At 47.3% G+C, this 25,244-nt stretch overlaps 1 protein-coding gene across 1 annotated transcript in view; it reads left to right on the top strand.

The window, feature by feature from the left end:
• adamts18 (ADAM metallopeptidase with thrombospondin type 1 motif, 18) overlaps positions 1-25,244 on the top strand; it is a 69,652-nt gene that overhangs the window by 9,136 nt on the left and 35,272 nt on the right. The window contains exons 2-10 of the mRNA XM_086196347.1: positions 970-1,131; positions 2,552-2,865; positions 18,811-19,075; positions 20,713-20,927; positions 21,392-21,475; positions 21,566-21,725; positions 22,111-22,216; positions 23,012-23,149; positions 23,257-23,410. Of these exons, the coding sequence (XP_086052473.1) occupies positions 970-1,131; positions 2,552-2,865; positions 18,811-19,075; positions 20,713-20,927; positions 21,392-21,475; positions 21,566-21,725; positions 22,111-22,216; positions 23,012-23,149; positions 23,257-23,410 (1,598 nt within the window). The remainder of the gene's footprint in view (positions 1-969; positions 1,132-2,551; positions 2,866-18,810; positions 19,076-20,712; positions 20,928-21,391; positions 21,476-21,565; positions 21,726-22,110; positions 22,217-23,011; positions 23,150-23,256; positions 23,411-25,244) is intronic.

Raw genomic sequence — 25,244 nt, 5'->3', positions numbered from 1 at the left:
CTAATTATTAACATGGTTTTTAAGTGCTGGACATGTGTTTGATGGTGAAGTTTTAGTTTGTGTGTTCCGTCAGTGTCAGTCACACACACACACACACACACACACACACACACACACACACACACACACACACACACACACACACAGTTTTACTCAATTTAACTCAAAGAAAAAGAAACATTTTTTTTCCAGAAAGTCAGTCAGTCATAAAACTTCTGAAGTCCAAATGTACGCGAGGCACGTGAACGCCACATGGAATCCCCGGTTCTCTTCTCTGTTATCTGCGCGTGCTAATGATGCTGCGCGCTGATTGGCTGCAGCTCGCTGACTTCTGCTCCATCCTGCGGGCCGAGCCTCACAAAACCGGGCTGAGTGCTCCCGGTCACCGCTACCTGCTGCCGCCGCCGCCGCTGCTCCTCACACGCACGCACGCACGCACGCACGCGCGCACGGACACACTCATGAGTGCTCGTCGCGTCAGTGCGCACCACCGCCTGCTGCAACCTGCGGACTTCACCTGAAGCAGCGGAGGAACGATGCCTGCACATTGTATGATGCGATGCCGCAGGTTACTGCTACTTTTGCGCACTTTTAGGAGATAACAGGGGAGCCGCAAGCTTGACTGCCGCCATCCTCCTCCTCTTCATCATCATCATCATCATCATCATCATCATCATCATCATGGATTGTTTCTTTCTTCTGATATGGACTTTACCCATCCCGCTGGTGGGCTGCACCCCAGTCAAGCTCCTCTCCACCCTGCTGTCCTGGAGTGTTATCAAGGCACGTGGCGCTTCCACACAAACGCTTTTTATTTCAGGAGTGAACCGTCAGGAGTGAACCGTCAGGAGGGAACCGTCAGGAGGGAACCGTCAGGAGGGAACCGTCAGGAGGGAACCCGTCCGTGCGCCAGTTCACTCTTAAAAGTCAACTCAACTGAAGTGGCGCTGGTGTTTTGATACTCACTAGCACCTCTCCGGCCCCCCTCCGGGGTTTGCAACCTGTTGCTACCTGTCAATTTAAGAGTTTCTCTTCTTTTTTTTTCCTTTTTGCAGACGCTGCACATTTACTGCTCTCAGTCCTCCCACGCGGTGTCAGCCAGCTACTCCTCCAGCCGCGGACTGAACCACGGTGAGTGTTGTCTTCTGACATCTCCGTGATTCTTCCAGCTGGACTGATTTCATCTCCAGAGGGGGGGTAGATGTGGCAGTGATGGGTGTCAGGGTGGGTGAGACTGGGATCTTCAGAGAATCCATTCGCTGTCCCAGTTTGGAGGGGGGAGCTGTAGTGCTGACTGCTGCAGGAGCAGCTGAGGCTCGACCAGGAGAGCAGCCCAGCGCTCAGGGATTCCCTCTGGCTGCCTGGCCAGCAGAAGCACGTTCAGATGATTTACATGCTTGGGTTTAGTGAGGGGGGCGGGGGGGGGGGGGATACCTCTCCAGTCCCTGCTGAGGTGACAGCTGATCTGTTGTGCATCAAAGAGACCAACAATGATAGAACTGTATGGAAATCTTTAATTGTCTTTACTGTCGTTTGACTTTCTCTCTCTTCTGTCTTCCATCCAGTTTCTATGTTGCTTGTGTTCAGGGTCGGGGGGGGGGGTGTTCACCCTGGATGGGTCCTCAGTCCATCTCAGGGCCATCAGGAGCAATTAGGGCTTCAGTATCTTGCTCAAGGACACTTGGACATGGTCATGGGGGGAAGTGGGGATCGAACCAGCGACCCTTCGGTTGCTAGACGGCCTCTCTACCTCTGAGCCACGCCGCCTGCCTCTCTCCTGCCTCCACTTTGTTAAATGTGTCTCATATTTGAACGTTTTATTCCTCTAGAACCCTGTAACGTCTACGCGTTTCCTAAGAAGTCCTGGGCGCCTGAACCTGTCGCTCCCACTTGGGCGGCGGCTTCCAGTGAACCAGGTCTCTAAATCAGCCCACGCGGGTGTTTGGTGGCTCTGGGACATTTGTGGACTTCATAAGACCTTCCTGCTTCCACTTCATGTGTTACGGCGTCACTGTCACCTGAGCACACCAGATAAAAACAAGGCTTTCTCTCCTCGTGTGAAGTCATCAGAGGGATCTGAGCGCGCTCAGCAGCAGCCGGCGTGTTCTGACCCGCGAGCGCTCACCAGTCATTAGTTCATTATTACATAAGGAGTGAGCTGGAGTACTCAGCACGTCCACACCGTTGTTGCTGGAGTGGCTTATAAAGGCATTGTTAGATTTGTCCTCTCACCAGTCCAGAATCCAGCTCTCACTGTACACGCCAAAGAAGTACCACTACCACATGATGAGTGTAAAACTCTGTACTGGGTAGTACTTCCACTTGTTATCCCTTCAGTGTATTTTGTACTTTGTACTGCCTTTGTTGTTATGACAGCAACAATCAAGGGACTGATAGTTTCAACTTTTTTTTCTCTCAAATGTCTGGTATGAGCAGAAGGCCCGAACACACACACACACACACACACACACACACACACACACACACACACACACACACACACACACACACAGAGTGACGTGGTAGTGAAGTGCATCCCTCTCCTCTTCAGACTATGTGTTCGTGAGCCCGGTGGAGGTGGACTCTGAGGGGGGTTACCTGACCCACGACGTGACCCGGCGAGGTCACCGCAGCAGAAGGTCTCTCTCCTTGTCTCGGCATTACCGTCTCTCAGTCTTCGGGCAGGACGTGTACCTGGACCTGCATCCGTCCTCCGTGGTGGGACCGGGCTTCAGCGTGCAGACTCTGGGCTCAGATGGCGTCACCACGGCGGTTGGAGACGCTGTCTTTCACGACTGCCTCTATCAGGGATTTGTCCGTAACCTGTCGGCGTCCTCAGCAGCCATATCCACGTGTGCCGGACTGGTGAGTTTCCTCTAGTAACGTCTTGGATCCTGGACCTCATGTTGGCTCTGCTCCACATGATTTCTGACATCTATGTGTAGTTTTTTCGATAAAATTGATGACATGGTTATTTCCTTAAGTGGATTACACGGTTTCTTCATGCTTTTTAGAGAAGTCTGGATCCCTTGGGATGATGAAACATTTCCAAGCCGTTAAAATGACCTCAAAGATATCAATAGAAATGCTGTTTTGGAAATGAAACACTTTCAAACGTTAAGTTGTGGGCTCTTCCCCACCGCAGACTCTGCCTCTCTGCCTTATGGAGGTTTTGGCTGATTGTACCCGGATCGCTGTGAAGCATCATGGCCTGTTCATGTTAATATCATGGATGAATGACACAATGACATCATGGCGGAGAGGATTAGCCTGACTTTCTTGCGCTTTGACAGAAGAAGACGTGGAACTGGAGGGAGAGGAGACAAGAAAACGTTACTCTGACAGGAAGTCCCAGTTCAGCTGAACTGTTGAGAGACTTTGCTGAGCATTTTGTTCGAATTTGTCACGTCTACTCACAACACAGATTACACACTCACACACACACACACACACACACACACACAGAGTCTGTTTGTGTGTGTGTGAGTGTGTGAGCGATGGAGTGAGGGACCGCTGGCTCTGAAGTGCAGGTGCCTGCGTGTTGTCTCTGGCTGATGAAGCTGGTGAAATGCGTCCCTGTCGTTATCGGCAGCAACACAGGAACATGGCGAAGGTATTTCACAGTTTCAGCTGTGACACGCGTGAAGGAAGCCAGACGCGTCCCCCTCACCTTGATATTGTCATCGATAAGAACGAGATGAGTGTGTGTGTGTGATGTAACTGCATATATTTAAGGAACACATTGGCGTCTGGCTTGCTCCAGTGTGTTCCTGCAGGACATGTGAGACGTGGAGGTGTTAGTTAATCCTGTGTCAGCGTTGCTGGGCTGGACAGCTGTTAGGGGAAAACGTCCTTGGTGACTTGTGTCACATTCATGACTGGTGACCACGCCGACTGTGCGGCTCGCTTGAAAACAGTGTTTGTGTTGGTCGATGCAGTTGTTGGGCATCCAGCAGCACACGGGTCAAACTCTGTGTGTGTGTGTGTGTGTTGTTTGAGCTCTGAGTGGAATGTTGGTGAAACTGATGAGACTGGTGGTCTGACACGGCCTTTCAGTCATTATGCTGCTGGAATATCAGCTGTTTGATGATAAATGCATGGCTCTGTCCGTGGTGCTGAAGCAGCACACCTCATTGTGATCTGGAGTTCCCTCCGTTCTGCCTCTTGTCTCTGAAACTGCCCCCTTGGATCCGTCGTCCATCTCCTTGCAGCTCACAGGCAGTAGAGGGATCGGCTTCAGGTCCTTCCCACCTCTGCAATCAGCTTGACTCTGCAGAGGGAGAACACCTCCTCTCCACATATGGAAGTCTGAAGTCTTCTCCCTGGGAGGGCGAGGGTTCGCCCACGGTGACAGGCTCCCCCTCTAGACCTGAGGAACAGTCCCCTGGAACACTTCAGAGATGCTGCACAGAGGCAAAGCCTGACAGCTCACTCAAAGCCTCTTGTTTGAGCTAGCGCACTGTTCATAGTCTGTCAGAGCCCAGCGGCGGAAGAAGAAAAAAAACACACATTCAGGAAACATACTGGGTCGAACAGCGATGTCAGGAGGAGCTGCACAAGGTTTCCTTGGGAGGCGAACCAAGTCCACATCCACAATCACTTCCACATACAGACTCTGAACGTACGTCAGGTGGAAAGAGGAGTCAACACATTTCTGTCCAGAAGTACTGTCACTTTTACGTTTGTGTCAATATGAGAAAACCTTGGCCACAATATTTGAGTGAATAAGAAGATGTGATGCAGGTCAGCAGGTCTGTGCTGCGCCTCCAGCTGGTCAGTGGTGACTCCAGCTCTCCAACAGGTACCTGAAATTCCCCGGCGTCTCACCACGTGTGCTGACTTGACTCTGCTTCTACGCAAAACCAAGACACCGGTGTTGAAACGACACGGGTCCGCACTCCACACAAGCAGCTCGGACTGATGTGCTCACATTTAGGAACGCCTCAAACTCAAGATACTTTTCCTGAATCGGTGACTCTGCCATTACAAGATCCTCTGCTTTCATTGGAGGTTTATGAGGTGCCAGGACCCCTCGACCCTCCTGCACACACACATTCCTTGACACAGCCCACGCCAGCGTGGACCAGATGGACACACTACACCTCCATAACAGCCATATCTCCGTCTATCATTCTGCCTTCATGGCTCCTCGTTTGCCTCCTCCTTCTGCGCTGGCCCTGCTCTTTTGTCCTCTGTTTGCCCTGCCTCTACATCTCCTCTTGTTTGCAGCAATTAAAGCCAGGGTGAAGTTTGAGCCGCCTGGCTGGCACTGCTAATCTTCGCATTGTCCCTTTCATTAGGCAAGCTCCCACTCACAATAAAACACCACTGACCCGTTCCCTTAAAAGCATTGCAAGGACGCACTGTGATTGGGTCCTGATTGCATTTGAATGGGCCACAATGAGGGCTTTGATCTATTTTTTACTCCTTTTAAGCTTTTTCTTCTTCTTCTTCTCAGAGCGACCACAGGGCCCTCGTCACATTTTCCCCCACGCCGTTAATGGACTCCTGTTTTCATATGTCAGGCAGATTAGCAACGTTGTTCAAAAGATAAAAGGTGAATGAAAATAAAGATCGCAAGTGCATCAAGTGAAGGGAGTTCTGGGAGTTTTCCTCCTCTCTGTCTCTTTCTCTTGGTTCATCTTTGTGTGTGTGTGTGTGTGTGTGTGTGTGTGTGTGTGTGTGTGTGTGTGTGTGTGTGTGTGTGTGTGTGTGTGTGTGTTAGACTGCTGCAAGGCTTAGAATAAAGAAAGCAGTTAACCCCTGCTTTTCATCTAACCCTCTACCCAGAATATTTGGATTAAGTACAAATGAGGAAAGAGCCATTCAAGGCGGCCCCCAATGCAGCGACGGGGTTACAAAGGAGATTAAGGTGGGATTAAAAACAACGCTAGAAAGAAAAAAGAAGACGAGAATTCAAGGGGTGGGGGTGGGAGTGGGGGGGACACACGAGAGAGTGAAATAATGAATGAGAAGTGAGCCGGGAGTGCCGGGCGAGTGAGAGAAAGTGTTGTGGAAGAGTAATGCGAATTCATTGTCTGGGCTGGAAGCTCCCAGGGAGGCTGGATAGTCTCTTTATAGAGGGCTGGAAAGATGGACTTGGTTTATGTCAAAGGGCTTTGGAGGAGAAATGGGGTGAGAGCAAGAGAGGGGAGGAAAGAAAAGAATAAGAGCTTCCTCATTCTTTGTCTCATTGTCTCCTTTTCAAAGCAAAGGGAAGAAAGTATCTGAAACAGGGTTGTTTTTTTTTTTTTGGACTTGAACCTGATTTTTAATAGCAGCTGAGAACCAACCCAAGGCCTGCACACGCACCCTGGCCCGGGTCAGCAGATGGAAGTGGGATTCATCCGTTCAGATGAAGGGCGAGTTGGTATTAAGAGCAGGGCTGGATGGATTTTCTACTGTAAATCCCTGTTAATTGTACATGGTGTTATTTGTTGGATTTTAATTACTTTCACTGTGTCCTGACATTCATGTTTGGGAGTGAAACGGATTTGTTCATCCCACTGTTGCACGAGAGATGAAAGGATCCCGATTTGTATGCAACACTCTGTGATTCGTACCGGAGGAGGAGGAGGAGAGGCGCCCTCTCTTTTTCTTCTCTTTTCTCAAATGAGGCCGCTGTGCTGGCCGACCCCTGGTGTTCTCGTTGCGGGGATATTTAAAATTCACAAACACCTCGGAGGAACTTGTGAACTTGAGTGAACATGAAAGTGTCATCAGGAAACAAGTGCGAGTTCTTGACGTGATGGCCAGCAGTGGATCACTGACATCAGGAAACACTGACGAAACCCATGGAGAAACAAGCCACAAACCCACTGGATTGCAGTTGTGTGACCTTACGATGTTTGCCTGACCTTTGGGACTCCAGGGTGAACTGAAAAGATTTTGCTGGTCAGTGGACATTTGTGCCAAATTTGAAGAATTTCCCTGTGGGTGTTCCTGAGATGTCACGTTCATGAGCCCACGAAACACTTCAGTTCATTTGAGTTTCAGTGGCGATTTCAGCCAAATTTAACAAAATCCCCACCAATCCTGATATCCACGTCACCACTGGAGGACATGCACGGATTTTCTCCCCATTTGTGAAAATCTTGAGAGGAAGTCAGTCAACTACCTGTGAATCTCCTGTAGCCACTTGTTAGCAACTGCTGTTTTTAAGACATCTAAAAAAGCTTTGCAATTCACGAGTGTGGTATTTACCGTACTATTTCAGAGGGTTCATCAAAACTTCCAAACCGCCGCTGGCCCTGGGTTGACCCCAGTCCTCCGTGCAGGATGATATTCGTGGACTCTCACAGGTTCTTGCTCTGTTTTGCAAGTTCAGAGTTGCTCGCCAGCCGTGTGAACGCCAAGGAGAAGAGTGATTTACAGCCCCCCTCCTGTCCTCCAACCCCTTCCCAGGATAGGGTTCTTCTTTCTGGGGTGACAAGGGCAGATCCAAGCCCAGGACTATCAGACTGGTGCTGGTGTCTGTGAGGAAGACGACATGCTGCTAAAGAATGAATGAATGGGTGGCAAAGACATGAAGATGTGAAAATACAGTGTAGCTGTGCAGTGATATGTGGGGTTGAAAGTCATGCTCAACTTTGATGAATCTGTCAGCTAATTTTCAATAAAATTGTTTCAAAAATAGGGACAGTAACTATTTGTGTAAGCAAAAGATAATATCTGCAAATGAAGCTTGGCGACTGACAATGTGAACACAAAGAACAACAATAACAGAAGATGCCAGCAAATGCGAGCATTTGTGCTCAGCAATACAAATTGATAATAAGAGAAGATTTCAATTATCAATTGTTCATATCGTAGGTGCTCTCCTACGTCATTATATTAAATGTGTAGAAAGGAGGAGTGAGAATGGGACGATGGGTGGATGATTGCACGGCTGGTTGACCTGAAATCATGACTGCTGTGGCCCACTGCTGCTGCTGGCCATGAATGCACCGGGACACACGTGGGGGTGCATTAAGAGCAAAGCTAGAGAGAGAAAAAAAACCTCAGCAAACTCCCTGATGTTCTGCCTTTCTTTGTAAAAGTGAAACTATTTAAAGACTTGTGGCTGATGACAGTCCTGTGACGGCTGTCTTTGTTCATTTGCTTACAACCGTGTGATGTGTACTTGACAAAAAGATGGATCAAACACTAAAAGTCCAGTGGGTGGGCTCTCAAGAACACTTCAGCTGGAATATTCTTTATGGTCCCTGCAGCTGTCATGAGTGACACCAGCTCCCTCCTCACTGAAACATTTCCTCGTTGGATGCTCCTCGCGTTAGCACCGCCATGTCAGCTTGAGGGCAGGATGGACATGACCTTTAGCGTGACCTTTCCCAAGCCCCTGCGGGCCAGGTCAGAGACAGGTTGGGCTCTGTGGAAACTAAAACCTCTGGCTCAAATTGTTGCAGGTGCAATTCAGGGGATTGGTTTTCTTTCTATTTCTGAGCCCTCATTGCTACGTGTTGCTGCACCAAGAAAAATGATGTTCTGAATCAGGCCATGGCTCTAAGCACGAGTTGTCATCTTAACAGAATCGATCAAATGTCTAGATATGTCATGACATGGCTGCGTAGGGGACGCTGAATAATTACTCTCTCCATGCGTTTGAAGGATATTTGGTGCTTCTCTGCGTTTGTCTGGCCTCTATACAGTCAGACAGAGAAACCATGAGTACAAAGTGCATCCTGGCTAAAGCTTCAGCAGATTTCTTGGATTGTTCTCGTCACATTCTTTCCATAGCAGCCTCGGTGGCTTCTGGTGTGCTTTGCATCAAAGCTTCTTTGCTTCACGGCTCAGCTGCCTTTTGAATTTTAAGGTCAATGAAATGTATTTCAAACAACGTTGGCGTGTTGAAGGTTTTGGGAATGTTGGTAAACCCGATGAAAGTGTCAGTTCATGATGCTGCCTGGTTGCGTGTCTGTAGTGTGTCATATTGCATCGTGCTCTTGTCCGTGTTAGAGCCTCCATGTGCTGCACTCCGATATAGCGGTGTGTAGATAGGAAAGGAAAAGTCACAAATACGTCACGCCACCAGCAGGTGGTGGTACAGCCAAAGCTGTGCATGGTGTTAACAGAGTAGAAGAAGAGCATTCCCTCAGGGAAAATGGCCATGAGGAATCACTGTCAGCTGGACATGTTGTTCTCCAAAGTCGCAGACAGCTAGCATGTTGCTACTGTCCAGACATACACAGATGGTAAGTTAGATTTGCTACATTGCATAAAGTTAGCATAAAACTGAGTGAATGTCTGACAATGTCTTTGTTTCCATCAACTTTTTCTAATGTGATACTTCAAAGTGGGCATCAAAACACGTTGACTGACTTCAGTGTGCCTCCATGGCAGCTGCTAGTTAGCAAGCATCGCTAGCTCATCTATCGTGCTTTGTGTTGCCTGCATAAGACAAAGGTGAAGCTGCAGTGCTCTGGTTTTTCAGGACCACATCAGGTGTGTTTACGAGGTTTGCAGGTATCACAGCAGAAGAATATAGAATCTCACCACAAGCCATTTGAGTCACAGCCGACAAATACGAGTCGTATTGACCTGGTAATGAACAATGATTGATCGCACAAAACTGAGTCATCAGCGTTGTTGTGTCCAGTATGACGGCGGTATAGTGAGCCTGTCCAGAAGCTCGATGTGTGAGGGAGCCCCCAGCACCACTGAGGGAGACTAACACACCTCCGTTTTTCTTTTCTTCAGCTCCATCAACCGTCTTCAGGCCCGTCTAATTGCCGTTGTTGACACAGCACAGTGTTGTGTTTTGTTGTGTTGTGACCACCAGTGACTGGTGTAAGAGAGGAGCACAGCCTCCGACCTTTGTCTGTCTCCACCATTCTCAAGGCTCCCTGCAGGGTGAGAAAGACGCCTGCTCTTTCCCGGGCCCTGCTATTGATGCTGGATGGGCCGCAGCCTCCGGGGGGCTTTGTGGTTTAAGAAAACTTCACATTGTGAACATATGAGGCGTCAAGCTCTAGCCCTCGTTTGGAAAAAGTGACATGTCCTGTTGCAAGCTGGCTCTTGTCTTTATTTGTCAAAGTGAATATGCATTTCCACGCTAATTGATCACTTAAAAGGCAGTTTTATGGATGGATTTTGAAACAGTTCATGCTAATGTCCAAAAGAGTGTCCATAAACATCTGGATTATAAAAGGCTTTTGCCAAAAGGCATACATTTGCACACTTGTAATCCCATTGGACTCCTTGCGGCGCTAAGACAATCTCTGATTACTCATACATGACTGGGAAATGATGTGTGTGCGCGCACTGTTGGCTCCATCCCTCAGGTTTTTGCAGCGTTAAAATGACACTTGAATGAGCGATTCCCAGCCAGTGCTCGGGCCATTTGTACCTGTCCGTTTTCTGTAAAGGCCAACAAATTGGAATGTCTCCCTGTTACAATGTGCCTCTCTGACGTGGCCATTATTCAGCAACTGGGCTGGGCCACAGTGGAGCACAGAGCTTGGCGCTACAAGAGGAGAGTGGCCTGCAGCCGTCCCCTGGTGGTCTGGATGCTGACAGTGATGTAGTGCCCACTGTTAGATGCCAGCGGGGGGGGGGGGGGGCAGGTTCTCAGCATGGGTGTGGGATGCCGTGTCTGTGAAAAAGAGAGAGAAGAAAACAGTCTGCGTGTCCTTTGTAGTCCGTGCAAGGTCTTTCTCACACAAGACTTATGGCCTTTGTCGAAGTCTTCAAGTGGAGGCTGTAACTTCTCCAAACAGAGCCCATACATCAGATCTGACCTACTGGTGTCACCACGGCTGCTGGTACTGGTTCTGTGGTGGAACAGTTCAGGCCTGTAGTAAAACTAGCACTGCCAGAACTAGCAAGTTTGTGTTTGAAATAAATGTATATTGTTAAGGTGAAATATTGTGGGCGGTTGGAATTTGCGACTTGTCATTGAGGGATGAATGTGCATCCGGTTCTTTAGTTTTCATTCATCAGGCTGTTGAAGAGACATTTAAAGAGAGCAATAACTGAGGAAGAGAAAGTTGTCCAAGCACACGTCCCACACTAAAGCTACAAAGATACATGCTTGTGCCGCACAGGTCTGAGCCCCTGTGTTTCGGTGCTGCTGCGACTGCGTTGCTGAAGTGCTAGTCGGCTGTGTTGAGTTTGTGTTCTTCAAACAACGGCGGCTGAAACGGAGAACAGATTGTTTTAGAGTTGAAGCTAATAAATGTTTAACAGCGTTCATATTTACTGAAAAAAAAGGCGCAGGTGGTGAGGAAATGTGTCAGAGCAAATGTGATGTCACAAGGGGACCAAACACAGGCGACGTGTCGCTCCATTTCCAGGGAAGTGTATGAACAGAAGATTCAGGGCAGAAGTATCGACGGGCCTTTGTTCTCTCAGCGACCGGCCCGTTCGACCTGTGTTCTACGGCACGGAAGAAGTCCATTAATATGGAAAACTTCATATCCATTTACAAAAGAGAGAGTGTGAAATCATTACTTAGCGATCACAACATGAAACCAGGTTCATGGTAGCCTGTGTGGTGAAAACTCAGCTGCCATTCAACACAGATCTGTCCTGGATCTGTTCAGAACTCCATCCAGACTTTTGGCACAGTCAGCCGTGTTCAACCTGCTACTTAATGTCCTCCGGACAGACTGGTCCTGGTCAGACTGGTTCTGGTCAGACTGGTCCTGGTCAGACTGGTCCTGGTCAGACTGGTTCTGGACAGACTGGTTCTGGACAGACTGGTCCTGTCAGACTCTGTGGAAAGTGCAGGCTCTTCTCAGGACCTCAGTCCAACTATCAGAAGCATGGCCTCCAGTCCAGCCTTGAGAAGGTGCCATGTGCGGAGTGTGTTGACGATGGAGACTCTGAGCCAATGTAAAGGGCGAGGAAACCTGAAGCTGAGCCTGAGGACGATGTGTTTCAGTGGGATTTACATCACTTTTGTGCTGAAATCTTTCATAATTTTCATACCGCAGCCAAATAACGACAGATGATGGTGACATTTGCTTTATTTGGGGGAAAATTAGGTTTTCATTGGTCACAAAATGAGCCAGTTAATACAAATTTATCATCACTGGGTATGTTGATCCACGACCTCACTACAATTTTCCTCTTTCCTCTCCAGCCTCACTCATCCAGCTCCTCTGGGTGTTAGGGTGGGACTTCCCATCCGTCACCTCCACCTATGCAGCCCCAGGTGCTGTTACCGAGGGTTGCATGACCTGTCCTGAAAATCAAAAGGAGCAAACTCACAAATCTCCAACACAATCACATGTATATGTGCAAAATGATTCTGATCATTTGCATCTCAGCAGAAGTGAATTTCTAAGTCCGTAAAAGCGTTAAAGCCTCGCTGTTCCCCAGTTACAGAGCAATTAACGTCACTTTTGAGTAGGACATTTCCATTTGTATGGGCTGGTGTGGGAGTCGCCCTGCTGTTCCCTGCTGTGTCTACATGGGATAACAAGTGGGGCCATGCCCGAAGGTTCCAACTGACAAAAGACTCATCCAACACCATCAGTTTTTTTCTTTGTGTGCTCAACTCAGTGGGTTCCCCCAACCTTCTCAGCTGCTGTCAGTAAGTTGTTCAGACACAATAAGTGGGGGCCAAACAAGGACAGAAACCCCCTGTGCTGTTGAGATGGTTCGATCCTAGTCAGTCCTACATGAGGAGATCACTTGTGGCGTGACCATCAACCAAAAAATACATCACAAAGTAAGAATGACATAAAATTCAATAACATTACAATTTAGACCAGCAATACAAAAATATTTTCATGCACATTTTGAAGATTTGCATGATAAAAAAATTAAGTAAACGGCTTCATACAAGAAAAAAAAACCCTCAGATTGATGAAAAGGTTTCCATGTTAGCTTAAAGAAGCCGTGGCCGAACGTGACAAAGCATAAATGCAGAAACCCTTTTTTCCAGTAAGCTTTGACACAGCCGGTCATTAAGTCAGGAGAGTGAGCAGCTGTTTCCTCTGCCGTCATGGTCATGGAGCTTCCCAAACTTGGTCTTTGGACAGCGTGCAACATGGCCGACACCGGCCGGTACTCAGCACCTCTCCACTCTTCTCTGATGGAGCTCTCCTGCTGCTTGTTACCACCATGAGTAACACTGCCTATACCGCCATCTTCTGGCTGCAGCCTATTTTGCTCACTTCAAGGTTGGAAATGCTACTCATTACTTTGTCCATAACTTGCATCAAATTCGCAGGACTGTTAAATGGAAACACAACTTTTGTCTTCCCTGCTGGGCGGCAGCGACATGGCCGACACTTGCTGGCATAAAAGAACAATTACAACCCATCGGAATTTAAAAGGAAGTCCTCAAGTCTTTCCATTTTTCGCTGGTAAATGTCGGTAGACTCGACCTTCCTCTGCCACTCTGTCGCAGCCATGTGCAGCGCTGTCGATGCTGCCATCTTCTGGCGAAAATACACAATGTAGTCAAGTACATTTTCTCCAAATCAGCTGATGAACATGCACCTAATTCATGTTTCCTTTTTTTGGGGGTCATTTCCAAAGTTAGCTTCAGTTCTGCTTGACAGTTCAGTGAAAGACGCCTGCTGATGCAGCGGCTGTAAACAGCCCGGCTGCAGCGTTTAAGTCCCGCTGTATTTCTAGGAATCCTGTGTGTCCTATGAAACCTGAAGTTTTGCGCGGTTGAAATCCGATCGATGCTTTGCCCTGTCATTTCTCTTTGGCTACTGCGCTGGTTACTTCTAATCCAAGCTCCAAATTACCGTCTCCTCTCTACCCACTTCTTACCTAATTTAAAAGACACATAATTTACATGAGCAAACTGTAATTATTCAGATTGTGATTCTATTGAAAAAGTCGGAGGCCTGTCGGGCCTCTGTACTCCGCACACACACCGTGTTCATGTGATTCTCTGCTGAGCCGTGCAGATGTGCTTAAAGAGCTCAGTAATTACCGGCTTGGGGCTTCTTGCTGCTTGGCCCTAGTCTTTAACAGCATGTAAGCACTTACTCATTTGCCTTATAATATCATGGTAGAAACCTTAAAAGAGGCTGCAGTATAGAGACTAGCTTAAGATGCCGTCTCCCCTGACATAAACCGCTAAGATGCCAAGGAGACTTCAAGGATTGGTTTGTGGTTGGTGTGGCTCACAGAAAGAAGGACCTAAGAGACGAGTGACGCTCGATCTTCTCATGTAGGAAACAGGGTGGAACAGGGTCGACCTGGACCCTCACAGTGATCATGGGTTTGAACAAGTGTGTGTGTGTGTGTGTGTGTGTGTGTGTGTGTGTGTGTGTGTTGTCAGAGTGCATGTAAACTTGAGAGAGGAGTAAACTGGTATTTAGCAAAGAATGCTCATCCCTGTAATCGAGCCACGTCTACGAGTGCTAATGAGAGTCGGGGTGCGTCTGGGCTCTGACAGCAGCTCGTCTGCCTCCCACATCAGTCCGCGTACTCCGGCTCACTACCTGTTTGCTCTCTTCAGGGTGCTGTCATCAAACTGAGACAGGCAACAAAAACAGTTCAATATGTTGACTTTAGGAAAAAAATTCAGTTGCTTGCTTCTTTTGGACTGCACTTTCCAAAGGAATCCTGTCAGTGAAATAAAGTTCAGGAACTCCACTCTGACTGCATCTGTCTGACTTGAGCCAGTGGAAATGGTGGAGTTCATGAAAGTCCCTTCATCTCCTCTAACAGTTCGACTGGTCATTCTCCAGGTCAGGGGTCCCCAAACTTTTTTCTGTGAGGGCCACATAACTTTCCCCTTCTCCGAGGGGGCGCCGGGGTCACTTTGTAACAGAAAAAGTGTGACGATCATGGGTTTGCCTGAACGTAAAAATGTATTGTTTTGCAGAAAGCCACACTACCTAATAAGCCTCTCTGGGTTCAGGTCTGGGGTTTTTTCTGGGGTTGCCAGATAGGAGCGCAGACTGCAGAAGGGTGGACTAGACTGTCACGCTCCATGTATGAAATAGTCACTGACTGTGTTCACACCAAACGGCAATGTGAATTTTCGCGTCACTTTATTCACGAATATAAACACATTGATCCAGCGATCAAATTCACACCAATAAAGCATTTGGTGTGAACATTCGGGCTGCAACTAACGACTCTTTTAATCGTTCAGCTGCCCGACGGGCTTCTTTAAATGTTCCTGCATCACCGCCATGACACCAAGGTCTGCTTAGCAAACTTTGTTAGTAGTCTTTTTATTCGCCGTATCCAGGCTAAAATGCCACCAAACTTTAGAAGTTTTGGTGCGCGTACCTGACGTTGACGCCGCGTTCCTGAATGTTCCCGCTCAGAGACAGAGACGCTACTGCGCATGAGCGACTCTCGGCAGAGATGATAATCAAGAGAAAGGCCTCACTCTGTTGGAAAAACGCGTCGGGCGACAACAGACGACGATGGAATTCATTGTTGACTATTTCTATTTTCGATTTTTGACGACAACGTCGACTAATCGTTGCAGCCCTGGTGAACACACCTTAATAGTTAACTAGCTATGAACTATTTTCATTATTATCAATTTTATATCAAATACAAATACACATATGGAAAAAAAATCCAAATGCCTCTCTGGTATTGTTCAGGGGGCTGGACCAAATGTGGAGGAGGGCCGTATCCGGCCCGTGGGCCGTAGTTTGGGGACCACTGCTCCAGGTATTTACGTCATCCATTCACTGACCTATAGGAGCTGCGCCACTCCCCCAAATCACAATCGCAATGAGGCTTCACACCCCGCCTGCTTAAAACAGCCGCATCAGGCTTGTGGAGGGCGACACACCTATTCCTGGTGTACTGCAGCAACATCTATCCTATTCGGTAATAAAGCTCCACCTTTGTAAGATCCTCAGGGAAAAAAAAGTAGTTGTTAAACTTCTCATGTCCAAAGTTTTTGGAATTCACTAAAAACACACAAGAGGTTGGCAAAAGAAAATGAAAATCATAAAACACAGGCAGCACCATTGTAGGCCTTCCTGCAGATGGAAGTCATATCCTGTCATCATCACCTCAGACACTTCCATCTGCTAACTGCTGGAAAAGAGAGGGAGCTGGCAGATGTGGTGATGCATCCAAAGACCGAGAGAAGGAATGTGAACTATTAATGAAGTCACTTCAGACTTTGGGGGCTTTTTTTTTTTTTCTTTTTTTTTTTTTAGCTTTATTGTTGGAATGTGGAGGTTGCCAGGTTGGGGGTCAGTCTCTAATTACACCTCCTTTGTATGCTGGCAAATTAGTAGAAATGTACTGCAGGAAGATAATCTAGAGGAGTTTTGATACAGCATGATAATATATGTTGTGTTTGAAAGCTCATTTTAATTGCAAATTTAAAAACTAAATTCCTAAGGGTGTTTCTTGAGAGTAGGAAAGAATTTGTCCTCTATTGACGCAGCCTCATTACACTGATATCAATTCACAGCAGGTGCAAAAAAACCAAAACCAAAAGAAAAACCTGTTTATCCTTTCAGAGAGGAATATCTGATTAAATGTATGTTTTTACTGATGTGTTGCAAATGCCAGAAACACAGATGAAAAGGCGAGCAAATGAAAGGTGACAGCAGTGTGTGTTGATGGGAGACGCCTCCTCTGACCTCACCGAGCTCCTGCTTGAATTCCAGTCTATTTTGAGAAGGCGCAGTCATTTTTGCCCAGGACCGGCTCTCGCTTTTGATTCAGATCATTGATTTGATATAGATTATTTAGAAACCTCTCAACTTCCAGTTTCAGCCTTTTAGGTCAGTATTGCAGCAGGATAATGGTGAACTGTCCTGCTGGGTGTGTGCCAATTATTAGTCAGAATAATTGAATATGGGTGCCTGTAAGGACCATGCAAGGAAATGCCTTTGTTGTCTGTCTTCCTCAGGGCCACGCAAGAAGATAGATACCCTTCTCTCCTCTGTGCTGCACGAGAGCAGCCTTGTCGATGTGACTATGAAAAACGGATGAAACCAGTACGGTTGACTCAGACTGGACCAGTAACACCAGAATTTTACCATCAGGCGTCACATTTCACACAGCGGGGCAGTTTGTGACTTTCCACAGAAGGCAAGTCATAATTTCCCAGCGAGCTTCTCGCTCTCTGCCGTGGCAGTGAGAATCAGACGCAAAGAGCAGGGAGCTAATGCTAACCCTGCAAACGCTGATGATTCAGATTCAGAAAACTTTATCTCCTTGGGAGGCAGTGAAGCGATGTGAGTAGCTGTTGAGCTAACGTTGACACTGTAAACAAACAGACATGAGTAGCAGTCAAGATAATGCTAGCACCTTAGCCACAAAGATGTGACTAGCTGTTTGAGCTAACATTAGCACTGAAGCCATACAGATGTGAACAGCTGTCGAGCTAACATTAACATTTCAGGCACACAGATGTAAGTAGCTGTTTGAGCTGACATTAACACTACAGCCATACAGATGTGAACAGCTGTCAAGCTAACGTTAACACTGCCACCACATAGATGTGAATTGCTGTCGAGCTAATGTTAATACTGCAAAAAAACAGACATAAGTAGCTGGTGAGCTAAAGTTAACACCTTAGCAATACGAATGTGAGTAACTCTTCTGGAAAATACTCTGAACCTTCCAACTTTCTCTTGGATTGTTTCACTTGTGAATGCAGCTCACCCGTCTGTTTTGTGATGTCTTAGGTGGCTATTAAACAAAGAGTTGTCACTGCTCTGGGTGGTAGCATAAGCTAACGAGTGCTAGCATAAGCTACCGGGTGCTGTTTAACATGTAGCATTGATCTGATCCAAGTGCAGCTGCTATTTCAGTTACTTGTTGAACTTTTTTTTAAAAGACAGAGACCAACAAGTGTGCTTCTCATTCAGCTTCCCTGTGAATTTGGCAGATAAAATAAAACAACTTTAATCAGCACTACTAAGTGGAGGATGAGGTTTTGATGAAGGAAAGGATGCGGCGGCACCAGGATGGTTAGGGTAATGGACAGATGGACGGACGGATGGACGGGGCGAACGGTGGCAGCCTGCCATATATCCAGTGTTTTGACAACAAGAGCCTCACCATGGCTTCTCTTTTGTCCTGCGTCTGTTTATTTTGCCACCTGCTAGTCTGGGGGGAACAGGGTCACTTCAACAAGAGCAGGGTCCTGGCTCACACACTCACACCACTGACACACACTCACTTCAGAGGGTTGCTGGGGAAGTAGATGACAACTACCCACACTAAGGTCGAGGGTTACTGGGTCAGGGTTTTTGTGTGTTTATGTGGTTTTTAAAGATAACTTCATTGAACGTATCTGTGTACATTTGACGAGTCGCGGAGGGAATTAGGTATCATGCCATGGTCAGACGGAATGTTTAAGGTTCAGTAGTTCAGCCTGTCGGTTCAGAGGGCAGTTAAGGCCACTCGAATAAAATAGGAACATAAAAGACCGATGCGGTCTGCCGCTGCTGCTGCTGTGACTCTGGGTTGCTCCCTGGATACGGTCACCTTCTTCATATTTCCTCTTTAGACCAAACCCTGAAAGCAAAAATCTGAAGTCCTCTAAGTTTTCTAGCAAGTAACCTGGTTGTCAGTTTGTGGAGGTGCCAGCCAGTCTCAAGCTTTTGATGGAAGATGAAATTGGAACAGTGAGGCCAACTATTACAAGCATATTCAGCCAACCCATGGTATGAATCACATGAACCAATTCAAAATGATAATTAAATATAATGTAGAAAAATAACTTTATTTATACATTTTGTGGGTGTAATGGATTATATGGCTCCTTCCCGTGCGTCTCTACTGCTGTGTGAGTCAAGATGTCTGGAGGTGGTGAAGGGAGGCTGCAGATCTGTGTGTTTGTAAGGTTTCCATGAATAATCCTGCTCTGTATTCACTGCGTGCTCCCTGTGTGTTTCCTAGTCAGGTTTGATCCGAGTGTCTGAGGAGGAGTACTTGATCGCGCCGCTTCCCCAGCATCTGGCCCTGCAACACAACTACAGTGCGCCGGATGGTCACCACCCACATGTAGTCTACAAACGCTCAGCAGAACACATCGTCCACAACAGACCTGGCCACAGTTCCTCCACATCCGCCAACCCTTTCCAGCTCCACCACCACCATCATCACCATGACTACCAACACGGAAAGCTACAGAGGCAGCACTTCTGCGGACGCCGCAAGCAATGTATGTAAGGGAACCTTCAATTCCTCATAGCACACCAACATCGTGCATCCAATGGAGGCGTGAAACACACGTCAGTCAGACCAGCGTTTGCGGCTGTTTGATCTATGACCTCTGTGTGAGTCGCAGCGGGAAATGAGATTGTGGCTTAATTCATCAAGACGGCATCTCTGTTTCCTGTTCATGCCATCTGAGACAGTGTAACTGTTACATTTAACAGTCCTCCATCGGGTTGCTTTATGGTGAGGAACTGTAAAAATATAAGGTATCATCACAACCAAACAAAAGCTTAAAACTGGGACTTTTGAACCAGAATCACTTCACGATGAACCGTTAACCTGACCCTTGAAAAACTGAGAGGCTGTGATGGACTCAGCAGAGACCAGCAGTCACATGACGGCTCTAGCAGACTCACACAGGCACACAGTCCCGACGCGCTGCTGCCTCCAGTCCCTCGTCCTGGCATCCTAAAGGAGGATGTGGTCCAGGACTTTCTCCTCAGGTCCTTTTAGTAAGACAACAACAACAACAAGTAATTGGATTTTTTTTATATATATAAAACTTCTTTTCTTTTGCTGGAAAAGGCAATTTAATATTCAGTCAGACGCTGCAGGCAGGGGGCATTTTAATGTTGAGGGTCTGTCTGACCTTCTGTCCCATTCTGCGAACACAAATATCTCTGAAACATCTTGAAAAAGGTTTTTTTTTTCCCCCTGCAAATTCATCACAACTGTCCTCTGAGACTCAAGAATGAACTGAGAAGATTTTGGGTGGTCAAAGGTCAGAGTCGCTTCACATGAACAGAATATCTCAGGGATGTCTTTAGGGAATTTCAAACTTGTACTGGCACTCACGCGTGACCTGAAAAAAGTGCTCGAAGGTCTGAAGGTCGCTGACTGGCACGTGCTTCAGGGATACACAACTGTACTCTGGTATTTCTAATAATACACAATCAACTTATCAATTCAGTGCTACTTCAAAAAATGCTTCGAAACTGCTTCAGTTACACAGCAAAAGCAAACAAACAATTAAAAACCTGACACACAGTGAATATATTACTACATAATGTTTTCCCTCGGATACCATGTGAGTAATAAATGCACATCTTGTCATCGATCATGTCTGTAAAGTGACTATGAACTGTGATGCCTATGTCAACATGTGGCCTGGTACGACTGGCGAGGAGTTCTTTGTCCCAGTATGATTTCTTCCCATCATGCCAAGAGGGAGATTCAGTTCAGCCCGGACACTTGAACCATAATTGTGTTATTAGACTTTTACGGAGCAGCTCACTCTAAATCATGTCAGTCTCTTAAAAATGGACAATTTGAAAATTTACGTCTGCATTAAAGTGTTCCGTGTTTGAGTAATTGGAGCATGTCAGCCGCAGGCTCCCGAAGCCTCAGGCTGGTTCACGGTTTTATCTTTCATTCTAGTGGTGTAGTGGTGAGAGGTGGGAGCAGTGGTGGGGAGTGGATTTCCTGGCCTTTCAACACCCGCGCCTTCACTCATATCAGCCAGCAGCTACCAGGAAAAAGACAGTTCATTCATTTGACCTTCACTGCTCTCTCTCTCTCTCTCTCTCATCCATGCTCTCTCTGTCTCTCCTCCCTTCTGTTCTTCCTCGTTTGCCCTCACAGACGCTCCCAGGCCTCCAGCTGAGGACCGTTTCATTATGCCAGATGAGTTCATGGCTCCTGAGGCAGAAGGACCAGCAAGGTCAAAGAGGTCGCCCATCAATTCCAACAGGGTGGGAGGTCTGAATGTGGAGACCCTGGTGGTGGCAGACAGGAAGATGCTGGAGAAACACGGCCGGGAGAATGTCACCACCTACGTCCTCACCGTCATGAACATGGTGAGGGTGGGAGAGGAGAAGTATTAATAGCCATTAGGATGAAATAATCGTGGTGCAAGACTGAAAGACACGAGGAAAACTGCTCTTCCTGATTCGTGTCTCGGCACCTGCAACACGTGACTTTTAGATGTTTCCCATTTATGATGCAACGTCTCTCCAGACTGAAGTTCTCAGGAGAGTTGGCACAAGTCTGTAGGCCCACACGTCATCGTATTCGTGGTCAGCTTTGGTTGTTGTGGAACTGCAAATCTGAGATTGTCTGTGCCTGCGTTGGACTTGTGAGACTCGGTGTCATTGAATCACTGGAATAAATATGACAGTTGTTGCTGCAAGCTGAATTCTAACAGCTGCCGCTCGCTTCCGTCCACCTCCGCGCTCGCCCACAGTCGCCGTCTAGCTATCAGCATCACATTTATTTATCCGGCGGATTGGGTTTATAACCGCAGCCGTTCTCCTTCTCTCAGGTTTCCAGTCTCTTCAAAGATGGCACCATTGGGACAGACATCAACATCGTGGTGGTTAGCTTGCTGCTGCTGGAGCAGGACCCCGTGAGTGCACGTATTCTAGTTTTTCACTGGACTCCAGTGATTGATTGATTTATTCATCCAACATCTGTTTTTCTCTCCCTTGACTTCCAGCTGGGTTTGACCATAAATCACCACGCAGACCAGTCCCTCAACAGCTTCTGTCAGTGGCAGTCAGGTTTGGTGGGAAAAAGTGGTAAACGTCACGACCATGCTGTCCTCCTCACGGGGCTGGACATCTGCTCCTGGAAGAACGAGCCCTGCGACACCCTGGGTAGGAAAACCCTCAAAAACCCAATTGTTCAGCTGCGATGGGTGATCTCTCTCGATGCTGTCAGGTGACCACCAGCAGCACTGCACTGTGCTAAAGTAGCAATTAAATTCTGCAGATAATGGCGGCAAGGGTTTGTCAAGCAGCAGCACGGTGCAGCTGTGCTGAAACCACCTTCCATACATGCATGTACTTGAATGTACATACGTGACAGACATGGGATCCTCCCAATCTGTCAAATTCCAGAATGAGCTCAGATCCATCACAGAGAAAGAGACAAGATTGATGAGGGAGAGTGGAACTTTGATTTATGCTCCACCTCTCGCTCTCTACTAACACCAGTCAATAACCAGCGTTCGTATCTCCCGTCCTCCTTGCCTCCCTGCAGGTTTTGCTCCCATCAGTGGGATGTGCAGTAAATACAGGAGCTGTACCATCAACGAAGACACAGGCCTGGGCCTGGCTTTCACCATCGCTCACGAGTCGGGACACAAGTACGTTACACAAAAACAGCATGACAGCAATTCTAACAACTCACCCAAGAAGTGAATTAAGAGGGCGACAGAAACTGTTCCTGTCCATGTGAAACAGTCTCGGAGTGGTTTTGGAGCGCCGTGCTGAACCAGTCATGATGCTGACTTTGAGCTGGGAGGCAATGTCATGAATCCATATTAAATAACGCTGATTTAAAGAAACAAACACACTGACATGAGCTTTACTGGAGCGGTCCTTCATCCAGTCCACGACACCTCATGAGAGAACAATGGAAACTGCCTCAGGCCTCACTTATTTGTAACACTGGCTGATTTCAGGTGGAGCTCATCTGTCTGGCTTCTTCTCAACATAATTAGGGGACAAAGGCTTGTTTCTTACTGTCGATGTCCAGATGTGGATTCTAGGGATGAAACTCTTTATTACATACAAATTCGTACAAAACTCATTTCTGAAGACACGACTTACTGATGAATGGAGATGTTAGCGATTGATGCTGCAGCTCGTACAGAGAGAGCAGCCACTCTGATACGACTCATCATTCCCACGCTGCATCTCAGGCCCCGACGGACAGTCCAAGTGCAGGACATCGTCTTGTGCGTGTGGGACGTGAGGCAAAGGCTAAAAATGCTCTGGTCACCCAACCAGTGAGTCTCTCATTTGAAGCTGGTCCTGGGTTATTACACAATCTGTTTTAGGGAAAATTCTCACTTTTCTTCATGCAAATCAGTGCAAACTGACTGATTTGTTTCCTTTATCATGTTCCATTATCTTCTTTCTCTGTTTTGTCTCTCCAGTTTTGGGATGATACATGATGGAGAGGGGAACCCTTGCCGCAAAACTGAGGGCAACATTATGTCTCCCACGCTGGCGGGAAACAACGGGGTGTTCTCCTGGTCCACCTGTAGCCGGCAGTACCTCAGCCGCTTCCTTGGGTAGGCCTCGCCATCCCACGCAGATGCATGGATAGCTCTTCATCAGCCTTCTTTTATGCTTGTTGCTGAATTCCTGCCTGATGTGGGTGATTTGCTGTGTTCACCAGAACAGCCCAGGCATCCTGCCTGGTGGACGAGCCCAAGCAGATCGGACAGTACAAGTACCCGGAACAGCTTCCTGGGCAGCTTTACGACGCGGACACACAGTGCAAATGGCAGTTTGGCTCCAAGGCCAAACTGTGCAGCCTTGATTTTGTTAAGGTAAACTGTTCACTCGCTACATTTAGCTGTGATCAGAAAGACACTTTCAAACAGTTAAAATGACACAAACCGTCCTCATTTACTCAGAACCAGACAAACCCAGCAGGCCAGCGTTCTGTAGTTCAGGTGTGATAGTCAGCTTTCCCTTTTACCAAGTAGATGATGTCTACACACCCTGTTTCACAGGGGAACAATTTTCTCTGCGCATCGCATACAGCACGGGGAGGCGTTCAAAAAGTGCAGTACTCATTGGAGTACTTCAGTGAGGGGAGTTAGTTACCTCACTCAGAAGTTGAGGCCTGTCGCCTGCAGCTCCTCATCTGTCCGCTCACTGTAGCTGCTCCTTCTTGTTCCATTTCTCCCTGCAGTATTTCAAACTGTCAAAAAAATGCCATAAATGTCTTGTTTGGTCGATGTGTTGTGGGTGAACGATAGCTTACTGACAAACACGGTTCATTTCCTGCATCGGGACCACTTCATAATAAAAGTCACCTCATGTTTGGCCTGTTAGAATCTTTTACTGTGAAGGTGCAGCAGAAGGCAACGCTCGGTCTGCACTTGCAGAACCCTCATGGAGCTTTCTTCCATGGGTGTCGTCACCAACACTGAGCTCGTTCAGGCCTCAAGTGACTGCTAATGCCAGGCCTTTCGTCACTGGGCCTGAGTCAACTGGGTTACCTCATTCAGGGGCAGATGTAAATGAACACATTTTATTAATTGTAAATCACTGAGATTCTTACTTGAAGTGTAACTTGAGCTGTCATTACAACAGGGGAAGATCTTCGCCAGACCGCAGAGAGTAAAGGGCAACACTTTGCATTAAGGGTACACTAACAGTGTCTCTTTCATGCTCAGCATTAATTGAGTCCCCACAGAACATTCGAGGTCGCAAAGAGCATGAATGAGTGGTTAGTTATGTTTAAAGAGATACCTCACCCAAAAAGTGTATTTTGCCATTCAAATACTGAAAGATTGGAGTTTACAAAGATGACTTTCCCTCCCACATCACTTCATAGTGACTCCTGGATGCAGAAAGAGCCAGCCACGTATATTTAGCTTTAAGTTGATGGATACTGGCAGCTAACAACAGCTAAAGTGAGCAGAAATATCAAACTTGCAAACTCTGGCTCACATCGTCCTGTCCCAACCAAGTCTTCCTTATCCAGCAGGATGATCAGAAATCCTCAAACTCTTTGATTTGGGTTTAGAACAAACTAACGAGAACCCTTCTGTTTGGCACCGGTCCACGTCAGTGCTGAGCAGGACCAGCTGGCACATTAAGCTGATCAAGTCGCTCACGCGTCTTCGCAGGCCGAACCTCCGGTCAGCCTGACAGGTTGTTGGTCTTGAGGCAGGCGCCTCCCAGTCTACCTGCAGTCGTGAGCAGCTGAAGTCTTCTGATTTACAGCATTCATGATGTGGTGCTAAATTGCGGCTTTATTGATTAGCATGGTTTTGCCCAACAACGTCAGACCCCCCACATGTAACCTTCATTAAAATGCATTCTTCCCCAGAGTGGCCCCCCCACCCCTGAGGCCTTGTGGCTGAGGTATGAGCTTTTATGTGAGGTGCATTCATTGATGTTGATTTACATGTAAATGCTGTTTAAAGTTCAACAGTCTCTCCTCCTGTAAGCTGTGATTGCTGGGAATTTGACTTTGCCAAATGGTGTATATGACGGATTAGAGGACATGACATCATCATGGCTTTTCAGGACTTTTACAAATCCCTGCCATGTTTCCCTAACAGACGATAAAGTACTACTCTGCATTTCTGATGTGTGAGTCCGTGGGTGGTAAATGAACCTACATGCTGATTAAGCGTGGATTTGGGG

This window comes from Aulostomus chinensis, chromosome 2 (assembly GCF_037954235.1).
Source record: "Aulostomus chinensis isolate RoL2024-O1b breed Wild chromosome 2, RoL_Achi_v1.0, whole genome shotgun sequence".
Lineage (NCBI taxonomy): Eukaryota > Metazoa > Chordata > Actinopteri > Syngnathiformes > Aulostomidae > Aulostomus > Aulostomus chinensis.
Note: the sequence above shows the minus strand (reverse complement) of the source record. Positions and strands in the feature narration are given on the sequence as shown.